The 19,580-nt window shown below is 37.6% G+C and overlaps 1 protein-coding gene across 1 annotated transcript in view; it reads right to left on the bottom strand.

The window, feature by feature from the left end:
* Nucleotides 1-19,329, bottom strand: part of LOC103777174 (unconventional myosin-VI-like) — a 31,447-nt gene extending 12,118 nt beyond the window's left edge. The window contains exons 1-7 of the mRNA XM_008944716.1: nucleotides 19,187-19,329; nucleotides 11,383-11,452; nucleotides 7,918-7,991; nucleotides 5,730-5,859; nucleotides 4,692-4,797; nucleotides 2,753-2,808; nucleotides 443-540 (exon numbers count right to left, since the gene is read on the bottom strand). Coding sequence (XP_008942964.1) covers nucleotides 443-540; nucleotides 2,753-2,808; nucleotides 4,692-4,797; nucleotides 5,730-5,859; nucleotides 7,918-7,991; nucleotides 11,383-11,452; nucleotides 19,187-19,303 — 651 coding nt within the window. The 5' untranslated portion in view covers nucleotides 19,304-19,329. The remainder of the gene's footprint in view (nucleotides 1-442; nucleotides 541-2,752; nucleotides 2,809-4,691; nucleotides 4,798-5,729; nucleotides 5,860-7,917; nucleotides 7,992-11,382; nucleotides 11,453-19,186) is intronic.
* Nucleotides 19,330-19,580: the final 251 nt, after the last annotated feature.

Below are 19,580 nucleotides of genomic sequence, written 5' to 3'. Positions count from 1 at the left end.
ATTCATGTGAGGTCCCAAAATTTCTTATAAATAAATAAAAATATCAATAATTCATTTAAAGTATTAGAGCATTAAAATGGATATGTTTATATTTAATATGCACTTATTTATGCATTAAAGGAATGCATAGATACTTAACAGCAAGTACATTATTTTCTAGATGGGACTTTTTGCCTTTTATTGCAATAAGGGAAGAATTTTTATTCTTTTGTGGATGGAAGAAGTTTTCCTAGTGACTTGACTCACTGTTTCCCAGCAGTGACACAGTACTGTGTGGCTTTGGTTTTCCTTTCCAAATGACAGAATACAAATCAAATCCATAAAGTAGGACAGTAGCTATTTGCTGTAAGATTAATCAGTCTATTCAGCCTACTGCCCGTCTAGCTTTTCCATTTTATGGCAAAAAAAGCATCACTGGTTGCCTGTAACAAAACTGCAGTACCTTTTCATTGAAGTGAATTTCAACAAATTTCCCGAAACGACTGCTGTTGTTGTTGCGAACAGTCTTTGCATTTCCAAAGGCTTCTAGGAGGGGATTTGCTGTTTAAAAAATTAAAATTTTTGAAGTGTTAAAATTTGATCAATAAACTACCAAAAATAAAGGAAGAACAAAAACATACTAATTATACCGTGAATTTATTTAAAATAAGGTTTGAAAATTAAAGGAAAAAATATTACCTATTACAAATAATCAGTTTTGCAAATTGTCCTGCATATACTGTGGGGGACCTTACAATGAAGTATTTAAATATCACATAACACTGCTAAATATTTTAATCAATACTGTAAGAAATTCAGAGACAAACACTGCAAATTATTCAATGACAGTCTTATACAGAAAACAGGTAAATAACTGATACATAAACTATATGAGTCAACAAACAACTTGACACCTCCCAAATGAGTTGTTATTCATAAAATCTAAACTACCCACTTACCCCACAGACCGAAATGTCACTTAAATGTCATGCATGCAACATGTTAGATTGATTAGGGAACAAAAAAACGTACTAGGAGAGTTTGTTGACGTCAAAAACAACTTTAAAATGCCCTTTCAAATTAGGTCAATTGTGTGATTTTAATTTTTACTGGCTGCTGTTTTCAAGTGCCCTGAAGCCCATGCAGAAAGAGTGGCAGCAATCTAATGCATATATATATATAAATATCATGCACAGTTTAAGCAGTTTGAAAATGTTTAATAGTTATGAAACACAAGGCTGCTGAAAGACTGCATTTCACTAGCCCTGAAGATCAAAGAAAAAGATTTACTGAATCACACTAACAATAAACCACTGAAACCACAGTGAGGTTTTTTTAAGGCTTTTAGCTAAAAAATATGCAATGGAAACTAAGGGAGCAGAAACTTCAATTTAAAACTCCACTGACAACCACCTACAAATCTGCTCCTACAAAAATTAAAGAATGGAGGAATAACTACAATGGTTGGATAAAATATGGATGATAATGTAGCATTTAGTAGGACATTATCAGCAATAACTTCTTGTTAGATTTTTCTTTTTTAATACTTAAAGCTTATGAAAATGCAAATCTGACTTTCAAAACTGACCTTAAGAGGTCTTTGACAAATATTTGGTATTTTATGTAATATTAACAGCTTTCAAGAAAAGATCATGAATAAAAACAAATTGCAAGAGGTCTTTCAGATCAGTTAAAGGTTTTATGTTGTCTAGTAATATATATGCTGTAAGCATGCTCATTAAAATTGTGCCCCAAAACTGCAAAAGTCATGCATCAGATGCTGGTTTAGATTAAAAAACTCAAACTCTTCTAAGAATACCTGCAAGTACAAATTAATTTTATGGTATACAGTGTCAGGCATTATCCAACTTTTGTCCACTTTCCGAGTTCCTTTAGCACACAGTGGGTTTCACTAAGGTTTAAGGAAACCTACAGCAACAAGAGATTAAAGCCTGCAGTACTTCTCTTGAATAATCCAGTGGCTCGAAATTGAAAAGAGAAAAATTTAAAGCAAAAGAAAAAGTAACAATTTTTGGTTTAAGAGAAAGACAGAGTAATGAAATTCCAAAATACATCTACTATATGCTACAGAAGACTAAAACTGACATATGAGGTATTATTAAATTGTCTGAGGGTTATTTAGTTTTGAGCTATTTATATTTTCTCAAAAAGTTATTTTCTTTTAATTCATTCAATTAGGAAGTGCATGCAACTTTAAAGAGGCTCAACTGGATGATCAACACAGCCTCTTCTGACCTTGTCTGGGAGTCTATTGTAAAGATAAATACAATTAAAAAGTTAATCCAAATCATATGCTTTTTGACAAAAAAGCGGTAACAGAAAAATTACCCAGAACCATAACTTAAAAGAACTTTATCTGACTTTGAGAACTTTATGGTGAGGAGGAGAAATTACTCTTTCCTGGTACTAACAGATCATAAGGAAAACATAGCCTTGTCCTTGCAAATTTCACATAGTTTAAAATCCAGTCCTGGGTACCTCTTTGTGAAGCTCAACATACACTTAAACAATTTCTAGATCAAGGGTTATATGACACTATACTAAATACAAATAAAGTGAATCACAAATAAAAAATGTTTCCAGAATTTGGGATCAAGGTAAATTATCAGCAAGTTATGCCCTAGGAAGTCTGATAGTACTTCCATCCTAGATTTTAATTCGTTGCTGTTGGTTGACATTTCATATTTGAAAAAAAGAAAAAAAAAAAAAGAAAACATTTGAACCTTCAACTCAAAGAAAGAAAACTCAATACCTTCAACAATTCTATCATCAATATCTTGGCCAGTACCATAGGACTCTGTCAAATACCTGTAAAGCAAGATAAAAATATTGGTATCTTTTGTGCTCAACTGAACAGGGCTTAGCATGGCTGTGCACCATACTTACACTAACCATTTACTAATGAGAAAGCATATTGATTACAAGTACCCAATATATGTATCTTTTAAAATGAATGGTTTGGCTTTTCTTTTTTTGTTAAAACAAAAAAATACCTGCAGACCTCAGAGGGTTTTTTTCAATACTTCAAGACACGCTAGAAATTTCTTTTAGACAGGCATATGGAAATTACACTTTCATACAAATCTAATGCAACTATTATTGTATCTATATTTATTAATAGTCTTAGTAAATGCATAAGGTTTCATGAGTAATTCCTGAATTAAAGACTGTTTCCATGCACACAGTTTCTGCATTCATAATTATTAGTGTTAATAAAAATCCCACAGTGACAGTGAGATAGGAGATTGTAGTTGCCTAATTGAGGTAAGATTCAATTTAGCAATTGAAGAAATATTTTTAAAATAATTCCACAATGTGTACGCTCTAAAGTTGCCATTTTTTCTACTACTTTTTTTCCTGCACCCAGGGTATGCATTCTGGAAATTCACAAGTAAATCTGGGACAACTTAAAATAGTTCTTGAAAATGGGGCCTTAAAAAAAAAAAAAAAAACAACAAAAACCACCACACCACACCCACAACAACTTTACCTTTTTCTTTCTGATCACACAAGGAAAAAAACTTCCTGCTCTTAAAACTCAACAATTTTCTGTACCTGAACTCAGTGGGGCTGGGTGGTAAAGAGATGCATCAGCAATGATATTTGCCTGCTGTGTAATCAGAGCTTCCTTTACTGAGAAGCAGCATAACCTCCTTTGAGAGTATTCCTCAGGAGATATTCTCCCAGTGCCTGCTATCTTTTTTTTACTTTTAGTAGGACCAAAGTCAGGATGTCCCTTGTAAAAATGATTACCAGCACCTCGTAGAAATTCTTACAGCCGTCTATTTCAGGTTGCACAAGGACAGAGGAGAACAGCTTGAAGGACAGACATCCGTGACAATTCTTCATGGGATGTGGAAGATAATACCACTACTATACATAAATACTAGGGAATACATGATGTCAGGGAAAAGGGAATTAAAGATTTATACAGGGAAACAAGGACAAGGGAGGGAAGGGAGTGTATCCACACTGCCTGCACTGTACTTCTCTGGATACCAGGGCACCTATGCTAAAGGTGAATTTAATGGAGCAGTGCCTTCAAGCTGCAGTGTTCCAGAGTGACATAAAGCATACATACATACTTAAAGTATAATACAAGTATGTTCAAAAACATTAAAAATCATTGAGGAAGCAAGGCTGATATATATCAGCAATACCAGTCATACACAAACATCAATAAATAAATCAACCCCATTATTCAATCTTATTCTCTAAACTAGGTTAAAGTGTATTATAGAATCCCTGCAGCCAACTCAAAACCAAGAGTTAAAAACCCTGGATACTCAAACTAAAAAAAAAACTAAGCAAAAACAGAGAAATGCACATTTATGGCAAAACCAAGAGTGTCTGGCAAGATACAGCTAAAATGCCTGGTTACATTTTTAACTACCACAATACCAGATGTGCAATACCAAAATAACTACCTCATAAACCATAATAGCTAAATGATGTCACTACAAGTGAGTTAAGGTTTATGTGAGCATGTAGCTGTTTCCATATGCTATCATGTCAGCATTTACATTTAACTCAATGAATTTCTCATATAAAGTGCCTGTAGAAGTGTATGTCTATCTTAATAAATTGTGTCTTAAACCTACTGATGACCTCACGATTTGCTCTCTCTGTATGTCAAACAAATGCATCAACACAAACGATTCACAGAATAAATTTGATCCAAAAGCACAAACCTCAAAACAAATTTAGTGTTTTCTGTCTTGCCAGCTCCTGATTCTCCAGAAACTATGATGGACTGGCTCATCTTGAGCACTTTCATGTCACGGAAAGCTTTATCAGCTTAAAAAGAATACATTAAACATGACAAAAATTAATACTCAGGAGAACTGCAAGCATAAAGTTAAGCTACAATGTAAAATTAAAACGTAGCATTTTCAGGAATAAAAAGTAAATTTTTACAATCAAGTGCATTACAACTTCTCAAAGTCTGTTTCTCTTTAATTTATATTATAGCTGCTCACCCTCTACCACAGACATATGAAGAGCTTAAAGTCTCTGAAAACAAAGACCTACTCAACCATATACAGGACAAAATAAAACAAAACCAACCACCTAAAACTAATTCTCTTGAAGTAAATATTTTTACAAAATAGTAACCAATCTTACTTTAATATTTTTTTTACAGGGAAACTTTCAGTTGTACTTTGTAACAAGTAACATCTGTGGTAAGGAAACTTGAAAAAATATGGGTTTCTTGTTATGCAACAAGTACTGAAAACTCAGCTATTTATACTTTTGATTACCAAACAAAGAGCAACACAGTGAGAAGGCTTCTAACAATTCAAATGTTGATTTGTAGTCTCCACTTTTTTTTTTTAATTAAAAAAAGTGGCTGAAATCAGGTTCATTGACTTAATAATATTTAAATACACTTTCTACCTATAACACAAGCTTATAAAAAGAAACAGTGCATGTGCTCTGGCAGCATAATAAAAGGTAAAGGAAATCACTACACTAAAAGACAGTGCCAATCATAATTATGTCATTCTTCACTTGTAAAATCTAATTTTTATCTTTTTATTTAATGGTTATAAATTATATTTAAACTGCTTAGCCATAAAACAACGTAGGTGCAGAATAATCATCACAGGTTTGCTAATTCCCAAGTTTTTCAAACTGGGTAGCAAGGACAAGAAGTTTTGCAATTTTATCAATAAGTGCTTTTATTTTATAATGTTTATGTAAATGAATAACTGTCACAGGATACATACCAATAGCAAAAACATGTGGTGGCAATGTTCCAAGTGATCTACCCTGGTACTTCTTAATAGTATCTGAAGAATAAAACTTAGGTATATCAAAATATGGATTCACTGCAATAAGAATGTTGGCTACATAGGTCTGTGAAGAAAACAACAGCAAACTATTAGCTAGTATCCAACCAAGTAGTTAACAGCAATTTTCTATTACTGTTGAAGACTACATCCTAAGTATTACATTTACAATTCTCTCCAGCTTATGCAGATACAAGAAGGGATATATTTTTAGAGCTCCTCTAATTATCTTCTCAGGACTTTTATGAAATTCTCACAGGAGAATTTCCTAACCACTAAGCTGTGGAGTATGTCCTGGATTTGACCTTTCTCCTAATTTCCTTCTAAATTATTTCCTATTGTCTGAGTTACTGGATAAAGAATAGGACAAAACAACCTCCTCCTCAGAAGTGAATTAACTAAGCTCCTGGCTAGCGCAACACACCCTGTCTCCAGTGAGGAGGGTAAGTTTTCAATAACTAATGGAAGCAACACAGCAGGAAGGACTGACAGGATCCTGCCTGGGAATGTGCTCAAGCCAGGCAATAAAAGCATTCAGATGAGAGAAATTAGCTATGGCTGCTTCTACAGTGAGAAATACTGAATGCAAATGTTCCACCACACAGCACGAATTTGAGAAGAATCTCAAACCAAGACTGCTTTTTATCTTTCCACAGGGTAAGGGAGACTGAAGATAAGGAGTATTTTTAAGGTTTCTGAAAAAAAATTTCATAGCTTGGTTATAACAGCCAGATTATATACAAGGCAGAACAAATGTCTGTATCACAGCAAAGAGCAGATTTGCAGGAAAAGGTTTATCTGATTTTCTTCAGAGCTTCAGATTAAATAACTTATTTGTTTCTCTTGTTGCTGAGCATATCCCTAGACAACTGAAATTTGGACACTACTAGATACATTGATAGATGACTGGATCACACATAATATATGAATTTTCTTAGATGTTTCTATTTTCAGCACTTATTTCACTGAAGGAAAACATTTCAAGAGCTGCAGGTACTAATATTAGTTTTCCTTTTACTAACAAGACAAATACTGTTAATAAGCATTAAACAAAAAGAAAAAATTTGTTCATTCAATCTCTATCTTAAAGTTACAGGGGAAAGGTAGGTAAAATATAAATTGAACCATTGAAACTTTTTCTTTTTTTTTTATTTTTTCCTCCAGAAAATACAACTGCTTAGGACAAAATATTAGTAGTACATGTTTACAATGAAGAAAGGCTTTATGAACCTAAACAGTATCCTATCTCATAACCAGGTCACATTTAGAACTTTACTTCCTTGGGTTTTTTTGTTCATTTGTTTTGTGGGGTTTGTTTGTTTGTTAATTATTATCATTTTTCCAGAACAACATTCAAATAGTCATTTTTACTTACTTATTTTAAAGCTGGTGCTTGGTCTTGAAGCAAAAAGAACTTATAGCTATAGAAAGGTGACTCCAACAATGGAAAACAACTATACTGTCTTTTTATATTTATATAAAACAGTTTAACTGTAATTCAATTCATTTTAGAACAGCATGCTAACATAAAAGTCTGTTATTTTAATACAGAAACTTAAAAAATACATAGAACTGTTTTGTATTAGGAAAAAAAACAATAAGAAAGAAAGAAAATGTTGATCTTTCTTCTATTTCACAGCTGTCAGTGTCCAGGCAGATGGCAAAGACAAAATGTAATTTAGTCAGAATTCATTAAGTACAATTAGGCAATTTGATAGCACTATAAAAGATTAAGATGGACACCTGAGCTAGGAGGTGTCAAAGACGGCACCTGTTGGCTTCGTTCAAAAATAATGAAGAAAGAAAACCATCTTTGTTAACAGGTACTCTACTGGTGAAGTAAGTTACCTGTAAGAACAGACCTCTCTGATACAACATTGTGCTATGGTTGCACATATAGAAAAAAATCTATTGCTCTGCCTGGTAAAAATTAGCTAACACTCATGTGATTAATGTGATTCAAAAGCCAAACAAAGTGCAATGCAAAAAAATAAAGGCCTAAAACCTCCTGACTTTGTAATGTTACAGTTTCTCTTTAGTTCCTGTTATAAGAAAGAAGAGAATTGGAAACACTTGTTTTGTTGATCTTTCTAAAGGACTGGTGGTTGTGACACGTCATACTTACGTAAATTCTGTCCTTACTGTACCGAACTTTGATATTGTGAAGCAGAGTGGCCTCGTTTAAATACATAAGGGAACCTGCAAGTAAAAGACAGTCATGTACCACTAAGATCTCAGGACTACTTTCGTGTACAGCTGAAAACCCGCATCTTAGGATTTAGGAGAATTCTATTTCCCATCTCTTTGGTTACAGTTTAGTCCTAGCAATCATTTCTTTCCAGTGCCTTGAGGCAGAACTCCTGACTCAATACATGCTTTAAAAAACATAGCCCTGCTCTTTGCTGTACAACTGGAGTCACAGAAAGTTGCTGAACAAAGAGTTATACTCCAGAAGTCTCAACACAGGCTCTGGTCAGCATAACCAGCTTTTTAACCTTTTAACCAGCCACAGGTGAATAAAACACATCTCCATGTCCATCCACCTTGGCCCATAAGCACAGAAACCAGTGCCCACCAAAATCCCTAACACTGTTTCCTTCCCTCCAATCTCTGCCACAGTACCCCCAGGGCAGTGCCACCTCACTGACATTTAGAGTAACTGCTGGCTCCTGGTGACTTCACCCATTCAATCAGGAAATACTGCCCAGAGGCAGCACCAGGCACCACTGCAACACCAGCCACCAAGGCAATCTTTTGTGTTTCAGTTCAGAATTTTGTTGCTACTAGACCTCCATAAAGAAACTACTAGGGGGAAAAAAAAAATGTTAACACACCAAAACCTAGCTTTATTTTTCTCCTTAGCTCATTAATATTAAATAACCAAAGCACTCGGCTGGAATATTACAAGGTAGCAGCTCAAGGCAGCGAGCGGGCACCCACAGAAAGCTTCAGACCACAGGGGTTCACATCCTGGTAAAGCTGGTCCTTGTTTTCAGCTATAAAGCACTGCAAAGTGCTAGCAGCCTTAATTACAAAAGTCATTACCAGTTCCCATTGTAACAATATTAAAAACCTTACCCCTAAACCAAGTGGGCGCACTCCTCACTATGTAGCCTCTGTTCTCAAATAGGCTCAACCCTCATTTTCTCACGGCTTAAAATTCAAGTGCACAACACTACTTTGTCTAGTTACAACTGACTGACCACCACACTGGTAACCTTACAGTATTGGCTCCACTGAAAAAGCTGCATACATCTGTCTGCTGTTGATGGAGTAAACACCATGCCTCTAATTGTGACTGATACCCCACACCTCACATGAGGGCCACACATGCACCTCTCATCTACAGCAACCAACAAAGTTGTTTCTCAGATTGATCAGTGTCCTTTCTTGAGGGCTCCAGCAGAGAAAAATGTATTCCAACTTATTTACATAAATGAGCAAGAAGTGCTGCAAGTTCTTAGGACCTGAATTCAAACTGCCCAGCCACCTCCCCTTGCAAGGACACCTGAAGCAGGTCTTCCTTAACATTGCCTTCAACATCCCTCCTGCTGAACCAAAACATACTGGCAAAGAACAATGGGAACTTCTCCATCGTATCTGCATTTTCACTTTCCATCTTTTACTGTTCCTTCCACAGCTGACCTAGGAGTGGCTCTGCCTCCCACCACCTACTCCAGATCGGACAAACACTTTCCTTGACTGTATCTTCATAACCTCTCAGGGTTGGCAGCATGTTTTAAAGGAAACAGTCATTGGTTAAGCATCCTAATAAAAACATAATAATTATCTAAACAACAATGGGCCCCAGATTTCAGTGAGTCCCCAGTACTCTTTGCAGGTCCTTTTTAAAGCAGTTATACCTGCAGACTCAGTACATAATGGGAGCTTGCTACCTCACGGAATGTCACAGCCTTCACTCAAGACATGCAAACTAAGACTTATGTCAGCAATTTCAAAATATACCTTCTTTAGAATAAATCCTTCCAAAAAGGCATCCATATCCAGAGGCGAAAGAAGACACCAGAGACAGAATTCTGAATATTCATACGGCTCACGCCTAAACATAACCAGTGTATTTATGTGCATTAGGTATGCACATGAGATAAACCTCAACTAGTGAGCAAACAGTGAGCATACTCACTGAATATTCTCAAAAAGTGAGAAAATTATCAAAATAATGTTTGATACAGAAGCATTTTTAAGTTATATATTTCACTCAATAAGCCAAAGAAATAATTTTTCCTCTGACAGGAAGACTGTTTTAACTTAGTTGAATAGTATTTTGCTGGAATCTTAAATCATTTCTATAATCTCACTTCAAATTTCAGTTCCCTGACTAGGACACTTAGGTGCCAGGACATCTCAGTAAAATCACTGTGACAGATGCACAAATTAAATGTACTTCCCACGAACAATCATTGTATGCAGAAAACACAGATACCAGCTTTGAAAAGTTTCAACCCATGTAATGTTTGCAAAAATATAAGCAACTAGAAACAAGGCTACCAGCTTGGTTCCACCTCTAATGACACTGTATCACCTAAGTCAGATCAAGTCTCTGGTCTTATCTTCTCTTTCCTTATCGGGCAGCTGTAACAGCTGCATTTCCTGTCACAGGGTACAGATACTAACCCCTACTCCAAAACAGGAATTGCCTTAAGAACTTTCAAAGCCTTAGCTGCCATTTTAAATGAACTATAGAAGATACTTCCGTCCACCATTTACAAATTTACCAGCATTTTCACTACCTTCTTTACTGGTTTAAGATTTAAAAGAATTGCCTTTACCAAGTTTTCAAGACAAGAGAGTCTGTGCAACTTGTTCACAGAGATCAACAGTAGCAAAATATTTGTTTAACCATTCCCTAAAAGCTGATGTACTCTAAAAGCTCGTGCTTACTCATCTTGCTCAGTCCTCTCTCCCCTCTCCCCAGATGCAAATACCGTATTTGTTTCCACACATCTAGCTCTACAATAATGAATAAAAGCTCTGCAGATTAACACTGAAGTTTATTACACAAGTTCACCTCATAACTTCTTCTCCAGCAGCACTCCTGGATCTCATTCACCATAACCCACTTCCCTTCCCAGTGGCCCCTACGGGTCCAGACTCCTGTCTCCAGTTTTGGGAGGGTTATCTCAAAATTTGTTTCCAACTACCTGTACTTCCACAGGAATGCTATCTGAGAAATGGGTTACATGCCAGAAGAATGCTGCTGATAAAACAACTAATTCCTCTGCTACACTAAGAAAGATAAAAGTTAACCCTCATAATGCTGAATGCAATTGATCCTGATGCAGTTAGGAGACATCTCATCTATATCTGAAGTTGGGTAATAGTCATATGCGGGAATAATGTAACTATGACTTCCTCTAAAGTGTTCAACTGAAAAGTAAAAACCACAATTATATTTAAAATGGACTGACTTTAACAAGTTTAAAAGGACTAATAGAGGTCAAATAAATTCAAGCAAAGAAGTGAAACAAAGACTACAAGTAAGAAACAGGAAGCTTGTAAGGAAACTCTACTCTCTTCTATACAGATTTTTTTTTCAAAAGCATAATTTATTTTTGAATTCATAACTTACAATTATCTTCTACATCTTTTTTGCTGTCCTCTTCTGCAGGAAACACTTGATTTATAGCAGCCTGGAAAGTCTGTTTGATGAAAAATATTAACATTGTCAGAATTCCATAAGAATAGAAATATAGTTCAAAGATGTCTTATGCAACGACATCAGTGAGTGCACTGTAATTGTGCATGGTTGAAAATGAAGTTGCCAGCTTTATACTTCAGCACTGTAAATTTTACTGAGCTACTAGATGCAGATTGGAGCAGCTGCATCTACATTATCACACTACGTGCTAAAAATCCTGTCACTAATACATATTTTTATTTCAATATTTGATGCTAATTTCAAAAATCGCATGTAATGTTGTAATACTGTGTAATAAGAAATAAGGATAAAAAAAAGTACTGCAAAGGGAAAAAAGCATTGTAAAGGACATGCAACTTCCTCAGTTTTGCAAAAGAGCACAAAGAATAAAACCCAAATTATTAGTTCAGTCGAAGGACTGTGCTCTCATCATAGTCTGTTTTAAAACCTTCTTACTTAAAATATAAATGTTCATTACAGAATATCCTCTGTATCCCCAAATACTGCAGCTTTGGTTGTTGTTTGTTTGGGTTATTTTTCTTTAATAAATCAACATGAAAGTAAAATAAGATCTTTCTTCAATCCTTGTATTCCAGTTACATGAAAGAGACATTTATCAAGTGTTCATGTCCAGCTGCAAAAAATTCATAACAATTGCGACTGTGTTTCTTATTTATTGTCCAGAAATCATAATTTACACTGTTGTAAAAAGGAAGGAAAAACATCCTAGCACACACGCATTACAGCATCTGCACAAAAATACCTATTGTAAGAGGTAGGGTTTTAATTATACTTTTTTGTTTACCATAGTAATTGCTTGTTTGAGCTACCTATGAATGAACAAAACTCCTGTTGTACCAATTAAACACGATAGCCAACATGCTGCTGCAGGCAGTCTGCTTTTCCCCATGGACATGGAGACAAGAAGTCTAGTCTCATATTTGAAAAGGCAACCAACTGGATCTAAAGAATGAACTTAATAAACAAACATGTTTAACATTGTGCTCTGTAAGATTGTCCCATGAGAAACATCTCACACAGAAGTTTAGAAGGAAGACAGAAACTTGCTTCATCTTTGCTTCAGTACAATAGACAATATATGAGCTCTTGTAGCTTACACCACCATAAGCAGCCAGTCATAAATTCCAACTCCTTTTGAAGTGTAAAGGGTTAAAAATGTTTCGGAGCAGAACTAATTGGTGCCAGACAGAAAACAGTAAGTCTGCGATAACTCTTCCCTAGAAAGTTATCATGAAGTATGCAATTTGTAGCCATAATGAATTATATTTTGTCCTCCCCTTATCAGGATCTAATGCAGAAAAATACACACAGGAAGATTTAGTAAAGGAAATGGTGCTGCTTGATGACGTTGGAACATGTGAATATCCATCAGATCAAATTCCTCCAAAATATCCTTTTTCAGAGCTTGGTGGAGCCACGGAGGACCTGAACACCTTTACCTACCTCAGAAAGTTACCAGTTACTATTCAGAGTTAATTGAAGAGCAGGGATCCACTCCCTTTCCTCCCTCTCACAATGCTGTAGTTAGATCATATTATCATAATAACTTTCTCACAAGTCTGTCAAGGATAAAGGTCTATCTTGTTGGGTAAAGATACATTTGAACACAGCTTTTTCCAACATAATCAGTTCCCTGGGCATGAAACAGTGGAAAAGTTTAAAAAGAGTACAACCAGCTTCATGAAAATCTAACTTTACTTCTTGTTCTTGTCTGCTGAAGTGTAACCCAAGTTTAACCACAAAGACAAAAATACTTTTCACAAGAGAGTGAACAAGATACCCAGCCATTCTGTAAGACTCTTCACAAATCTCTGATACTTTAACATTTCATGGATCCAAGGCAGCCATAGCAGATCTATTCCAGAAGATGAAGCAAGAGCTTTTTCAATGCCCTAACCATTCAGCCTTCCGATTCAAGACAAATTTCAATTAAAAAAAAAGGAGAATTCATGTTGCATTATGTCCTCCTTAGTTTTTTCACTCAGTGTGAATTGTGAATTAATTTCTAGAATATTTCAAAAGTGATAAAACAAATACCAATATGAATACGACTTATCTGAAAGCTCATGTTTTTCTGTTGGACTTTGGACCGGAACATGAAGCCTAGCTTCTACTACGTCAACAAAGAATTTCATTCCCATATGTCACAGCTGGACTACTGCTTTATGTAAAGTGATTGCTTGTTATGTAGGTAAGAACACTAGCTAGATATGCAGAGCTCTGAGTATTGCCAATTACTATTAAAATCTAGTAAGTTAAATAGGAAAATGGGCAACGTATCCCAGGTCTATAAATCAAAAAAGTTATCCAAAGAAATTCTTTACTATGCTGCCTCATTTCTTTACCTTTTGTTTTTTTTTTTTTTTTAAATAATGTAAAGAGAAAACACTTCGGAAATGGAAGACTGGTGGAAGACTTTTGCATTAAGGCACAGTTTAGGACAAACCTGTTCTGAGAAGATGAAGAAGATATTAATCTTATGAGACACTGAAACAGTCTCCAAGAGGCAAGGGGGTTCTGTAGGGTTTTTGCCCTGCTCTTTGTAATGAAGCATCCCTTGAAATCCAATGGCAATTTTAACTACTCTCCCAGAAACTAGATGAGTGAAAAAAGATACCTTTCCATTCAAGCAGGATCTTCTTTCTACCAAGTAATCCAATACATGTAACCATGCCTTTCTTCATACCTTTCAGATACAGACAGGAGACAACCCTCCTCTCAGCTGTATTCTACAAGCCAACTTGAAGGAGTACAAACAGTGTTTAAGACAGACAAGAACATGTCTCATTTATGCAGGCAAGCTGTGCTCACTGCTAAAAAAAACCCACCCCTTTGCTTGAAACACTGAACTTTGGACATTCTGATCCTTACTTTCAAAGCACATTGATTCATTTATACTTAGCCCGGAAAATACCTTTCCGGTTATTCACAGCATACCAGAGCAGGTGCCCCATAAAGCTCTCCATAACCCTTCAGAACTGGCACAGAGACAAAAGGTGCCTCTGACCTGATGGCAGGAGGGGTGTCAGCAAGTGCCTGCAGCAGCACCACTCGCCTTACCAACAACTGCCAGAAACTCAGGACTGTTGATGCTCTAGGAAATGCCTGCCCCCACCCCTCAGTGCCAGGGGTATCCTCCAAGTGCAAGTGCCTCCGAGACACCTCTCCCTAATCACTTCACTTAGATTTGCTACCTCTAGGAAAAGAGTAAATTCCCCAACTGGCAATTTCAATGTCATCTGCTTCTCCCTGTTACAACATCAAGCAAGACAACACAATAAGAAACAGGCAACAGGATCTGTGGTTAGGATTCCCAGTAAGTTCAGGAAAGTAAGCCAAGAACACCCCAAGCAGAAGTGTACATTGAGTTGAGTTCAACAACTGGCTGCCTTTCCACTCAGCTCCTTCCTTGTACACCAGTGTGTGACTGCTGGTGGGACACGAGCCAGGGCTGCCAGCCCCAGCCCCCTCGATCCAGTTCAGAGCCCATTCTTAGGGCAGCTAAGAAGGTGCCATGCTCATTAGCAAAGCATTCTCCAGTTTCTCTCTCTTCTTTACAGTCCTGGCACTTATCAGCCTTGCAAGCTGGTGATCTAGTTTTCAGGGAGTCGCTCCTGTCAGTGTAACACATGCAGCCTGTGTTATGATAGCACGCTCCTGCTGCCTGGATTACTCCTCTCTGCACAGTGCAAGGCTGGGTGACTCAGACCCCCACCTCTCTTTACACATCCAGCTTCCACAGGGAAATGTCACTGCTGTTATTAACTCTTCCGGGACTGTGGTACCCAAAACTACTACTGATGGTTTATAAGGAAACTGGTGAGTTGGCCCACTACCTTCACCCAGTCTGGTCCAGACTGGGTAACTTGGTCTCATAATAGAAAGCAGTCTACTGGTCTCATAATAGAAAGCAATCTATGGCCTCAGGTCCTCTGTCCTCCTGCCACTACTTGCTGCCATCCTGAGAACTTTCCACTTCTTCATTTTTAAAGTGGATCGGTTCCCTGACCTCGTTTGCTGTGTCACACACAGCTCAGCAGGCAGGACTGAGAGGTGCCACTCTGCCACGCCAGAGCCAGCCAGGGGTGGAGAAGGGAGGGAAGGTTTTAAGACATCGTGAAACTGCTGCCTTGCAGCATTTATTGCAGTTATTAACAACATATTTTAATTAACCATTAAATGGTATAAAAGGCCATAGCCAAGCATACATACATATACATTTCCTTTTCAGCCTGCGATCTCTAGTAAGCTACCAGTGCCTACAGAGAATGCATATGACATGTTAATGACCCAGATTAAAAAATAATAATAAGTTACACTGCCCGGATATGTTTACAAGATCAGGTTACTCCTCTCCTCACTGTAATTATCATGGGCAACTCTGGTGCAGCTAGATCACTCCTCCTTACTGAAGAGCACTTCTGAACCATCATTTTAAGTAAACAAAGTTGATAATAATAGGTATTAATGCTGACTACTTCAAGTTAATGGTCTAAGTGCACATGAACAGCGTCTTCTTAAGAAGACAAAAAGCAATGAGGAATATTTCACCATAAAAAGAAATCAATGGCACCTTGAAATGACTGCAAAGGTAATGAAGAAAATGTTTTGCTCCACCACTATTAATATAAGGACCTTTGATAATTAGATATATAGGACCACATTCTCTATGGTATTTAAACTGTGAGGTGCTTGTTCCCTTAGATGAGTGAACATTAGACCCTTAATCGAACCACTTAATTGAAGAAAGCAGCCAACAGCAGAATACCAAACTTCCCATACAAAATAGATTGATTGTTGTGAATCATGAAGCAAAATATTTGTATTTTAGGATCAGTTTTTGTTTTCACACACACACTAATATATACAAATATGTGTATGCGTGTGTGCTCCCTGAAAGGTGTGTGTTAGAAATGGCAACTCAGAAATCTCCTTATTGCCTTTTTCTGTTTCAATATACAAACTTTTGGTCTTTATCACATTAGAACCATTTGGGGATATACACAGAAATATCCATGAGGATCAAAATCATTTCAGTCAGGTAAAGAGTACTTAGCCATAGCTTTGGAATATTTAACATTCTTGCCCAAACAATTTTGCTCTTCCCCAAACAGAAGGATACATATTACTACTAAACCTACAAACTTTCTCTCTCACATACAAAAATCAGACATTACACTTGCTTTATATTTCTAAGGAAAGGAAAATCAACTTCCTCTCCAAAATGTCAAAAAAAGAAAGCCTATAAACATTTAAACATTCCCCCGGAAGGAAGAACTGCTGCATCACCTTTTGACCCGTGACAATGGATTCTCTACTATTGTTGATGTGAAAAAATAAGTTACGAAAAACATTTTGTCTTTTACACACCCAAAGTTACAGAAAGGACAAAATTGTTACAAAGGGCACATACCACATATTCACAAATTCAAAAATCGCTCCTTTAACAACAGGATCTTATTCTTGCTAGTAAAAAGTAGGATGTTGACCACCTGAGTTACAATAATTGATAGATACAAAGTGCTTCCTCTAAAAACTGGTATTTAATTATGACACACTGAATCTGAAAGATATCATGATAAATGAAGTCAGAACACACTAATTAGGATGAATTAGGAATCTATTTTAAAAATTACATTTATTTTGCCTTTAATTTGATGTAGCAATTCCATAGGACCTTTGACATCCTATTAATTCTCAAGGTCCTTGAGGTAAGAGGATTCATCTCTCAATCTTCATCAGTCTAACAGCAAGGTGTCTAGTCTAAGCCAGAACCTAGCACATCCCTGTAGGATGCATCCCTCCATGAATGTAAGGGAAAAGAAGAAATTAATCTCAACAGCAGACTCTTAAACAGTCTCTAATTTAGAAAAATAAAGTATACAGTACTTAATCAAATGTCTACAGAGATTCAATCCTCCTCTCTTTCACAAGTACATACTCAATGTACATGCAGGTAACTGACAGAAATCACACACGTCTCATCAGTGGGATGATTCATTTGCAATGCAAGCTAAAGCTAAACAAAAATACATGCTTAGATACCACTTAGACACACACAGTTCTATGGGGCCAGAAGGAATGCACGCAAGGGTACTGAGGGAGCAGGCAGAAGTGCTCACCAAGCCACTTTCCATCACTTATCAGCAGTCCTGACTGACCCAGGAGATGCCAGTGGACTGGAGGCTAGCAAATGTGACACCCATCTACAAGAAGGATGGGAAGGAAGACCCTGGGAACTACAGCCTCATCAGTCTGACCTCAGTGCCAGGAAGGTTATGGAGCAGATCGTTTTGAGTGCTACCACATGGCACATCCAGGACAACCAGGGGATCAGGCTCAGTCAGCAGGGGTTTATGAAAGGCAGATCCTGCTTTACTAACCTGACCTCCTCCTATGACAGGGTGACACACTTAGTGGAGGTGGGAGAAGCTGTGGATATTGTCTACCTGGACTTCAGTAAAGCCTTTGACACCTTTTCCCACAGCATCCTGCTGGAGAAACTGCTTGCTCATGGCTTGGACAGGTATAGTCTTCACTGGGTGAAAAACTGGCTGGATGGCCAGGCCTAAAGAGTAGTGGTGAATGGAGTTAAATCCACTGCTTGTGGCCAGTCATAAGTGGTGTTCCCTAGGGCTCAGTACCAAGGCCTGTTCTCTTTAATATCTTTATCAATGATGTAGATGAAGGGATCAGTAAGTCTGCAGATTACACCAAGTTAGGTGGCTGTGCTGATCTGCTTGAGAGTAGGGAGGCACTTCAGAGGGATCTGGACAGGCTGGATTGATGGGCTGAGGCCAATGGAATGAGGTTCAACAAGGCCAAGTGACAGGTCCCTGCACTTGGGCCACAACAACCCCATGCAATGCTGCAGGCTTGGGGATGAGTAACTGGAAAGCTGCCCAGCAGAGAAAGAACCCAGGGGTGTTGGTTGACAGCCAGCTGAACATGAGCCAGGAGTGTGCCCAGGTGGCCAACAAGGCCAACAGCATCCTGGCTTGTGTCAGCAACAGTATGGCAAGCAGGACTAGGGAAGTGATTGTCTCCCTGTACTCAACACTGGTGAGGCTACACCTCAAATACTGGGTTGAGTTCTGGGCACCTCAATAACAAGAAAGACATTGAGGTGCTGCAGTGTGTCCAAAGAAGGGCAACAAAGCTGGTAAAGGGTCTAGAGAACAAGTCTTATGAGGAGTGGCTGAGAGAACTGGGGTTATTTAGCTTGGGGAAAAGGAGGCTCAGGGGAGACCTTACCACTCTCTACAACTACCTGAAAGGATTAGTAGTCAGGTGGGGTCAGTCTCTTCTCACAAGTAACATGCAATGGGACAAGAGGAAATGGCCTCAAGTTTTGCCAGGGGAGACTTAGATTTGATCTTACGAAAAAATTCTTCACCAAAAGGGTTGTAAAGCACTGGAACAGTCTGCCCAGGGAAGTTATGGGGTGACTGTGCCTGGGGGTATTTAAGTGTAGATATGGTGCTGAGGGACATGGTTTAGTGGTGAACTGGCAGTGCCACGTTAACGGTTGGACTTCATGATTTTAAAGGTCTCTTCCAACCAAAATGATTCTATGATTTTTAGCCAAACTTGGAACAGAAACTGATTTTCCACTCCCTCAGGCTGCACATAATAATGGATATTGGCAAAGATTTGGCCTACAGGTAAAATAGTTTTTGTAAGGTTTTTCCCCGTTTGTTTGTGAGGCGCTTACCTTGCCTTTCTGATTCAAAGGTTCAATAGTTAAGTTGTCAGTGCCAATGTCCACAATCATCCCCATCTGAAACCCATCAGTTGGGTGTGGAGCCCAAACGGGCTTCCCGTCCTCCATTGTGGGATCTATCCAGTATTTCCTGCAAGGGGACAAAAAAAAAAAAAAAAAGTCATATTCACATTAAGTTATCAGGATTTGCTGTACAGACTTCATTTTATTACGTTTATTCCTATCATCCAGTGAGGAAGGAGCCAGCCTGCAGACTGGAGTCAGCTTGCGAGGACACGATTCTTTCAGCCTTTTGCCAATCTGCAATACTTTGCTTACAGAGGACACCCTCAGGCTTGAGTACAGAGAAAATTCCAGAACAGATCTATTTTTGTGGGGGGTCCAC

Source organism: Merops nubicus, unplaced genomic scaffold (genome assembly GCF_000691845.1).
Source record: "Merops nubicus isolate BGI_N331 unplaced genomic scaffold, ASM69184v1 scaffold9007, whole genome shotgun sequence".
Classification (NCBI taxonomy): Eukaryota; Metazoa; Chordata; class Aves; order Coraciiformes; family Meropidae; genus Merops; species Merops nubicus.
This window is presented reverse-complemented; position numbering and strand designations above follow the sequence as displayed.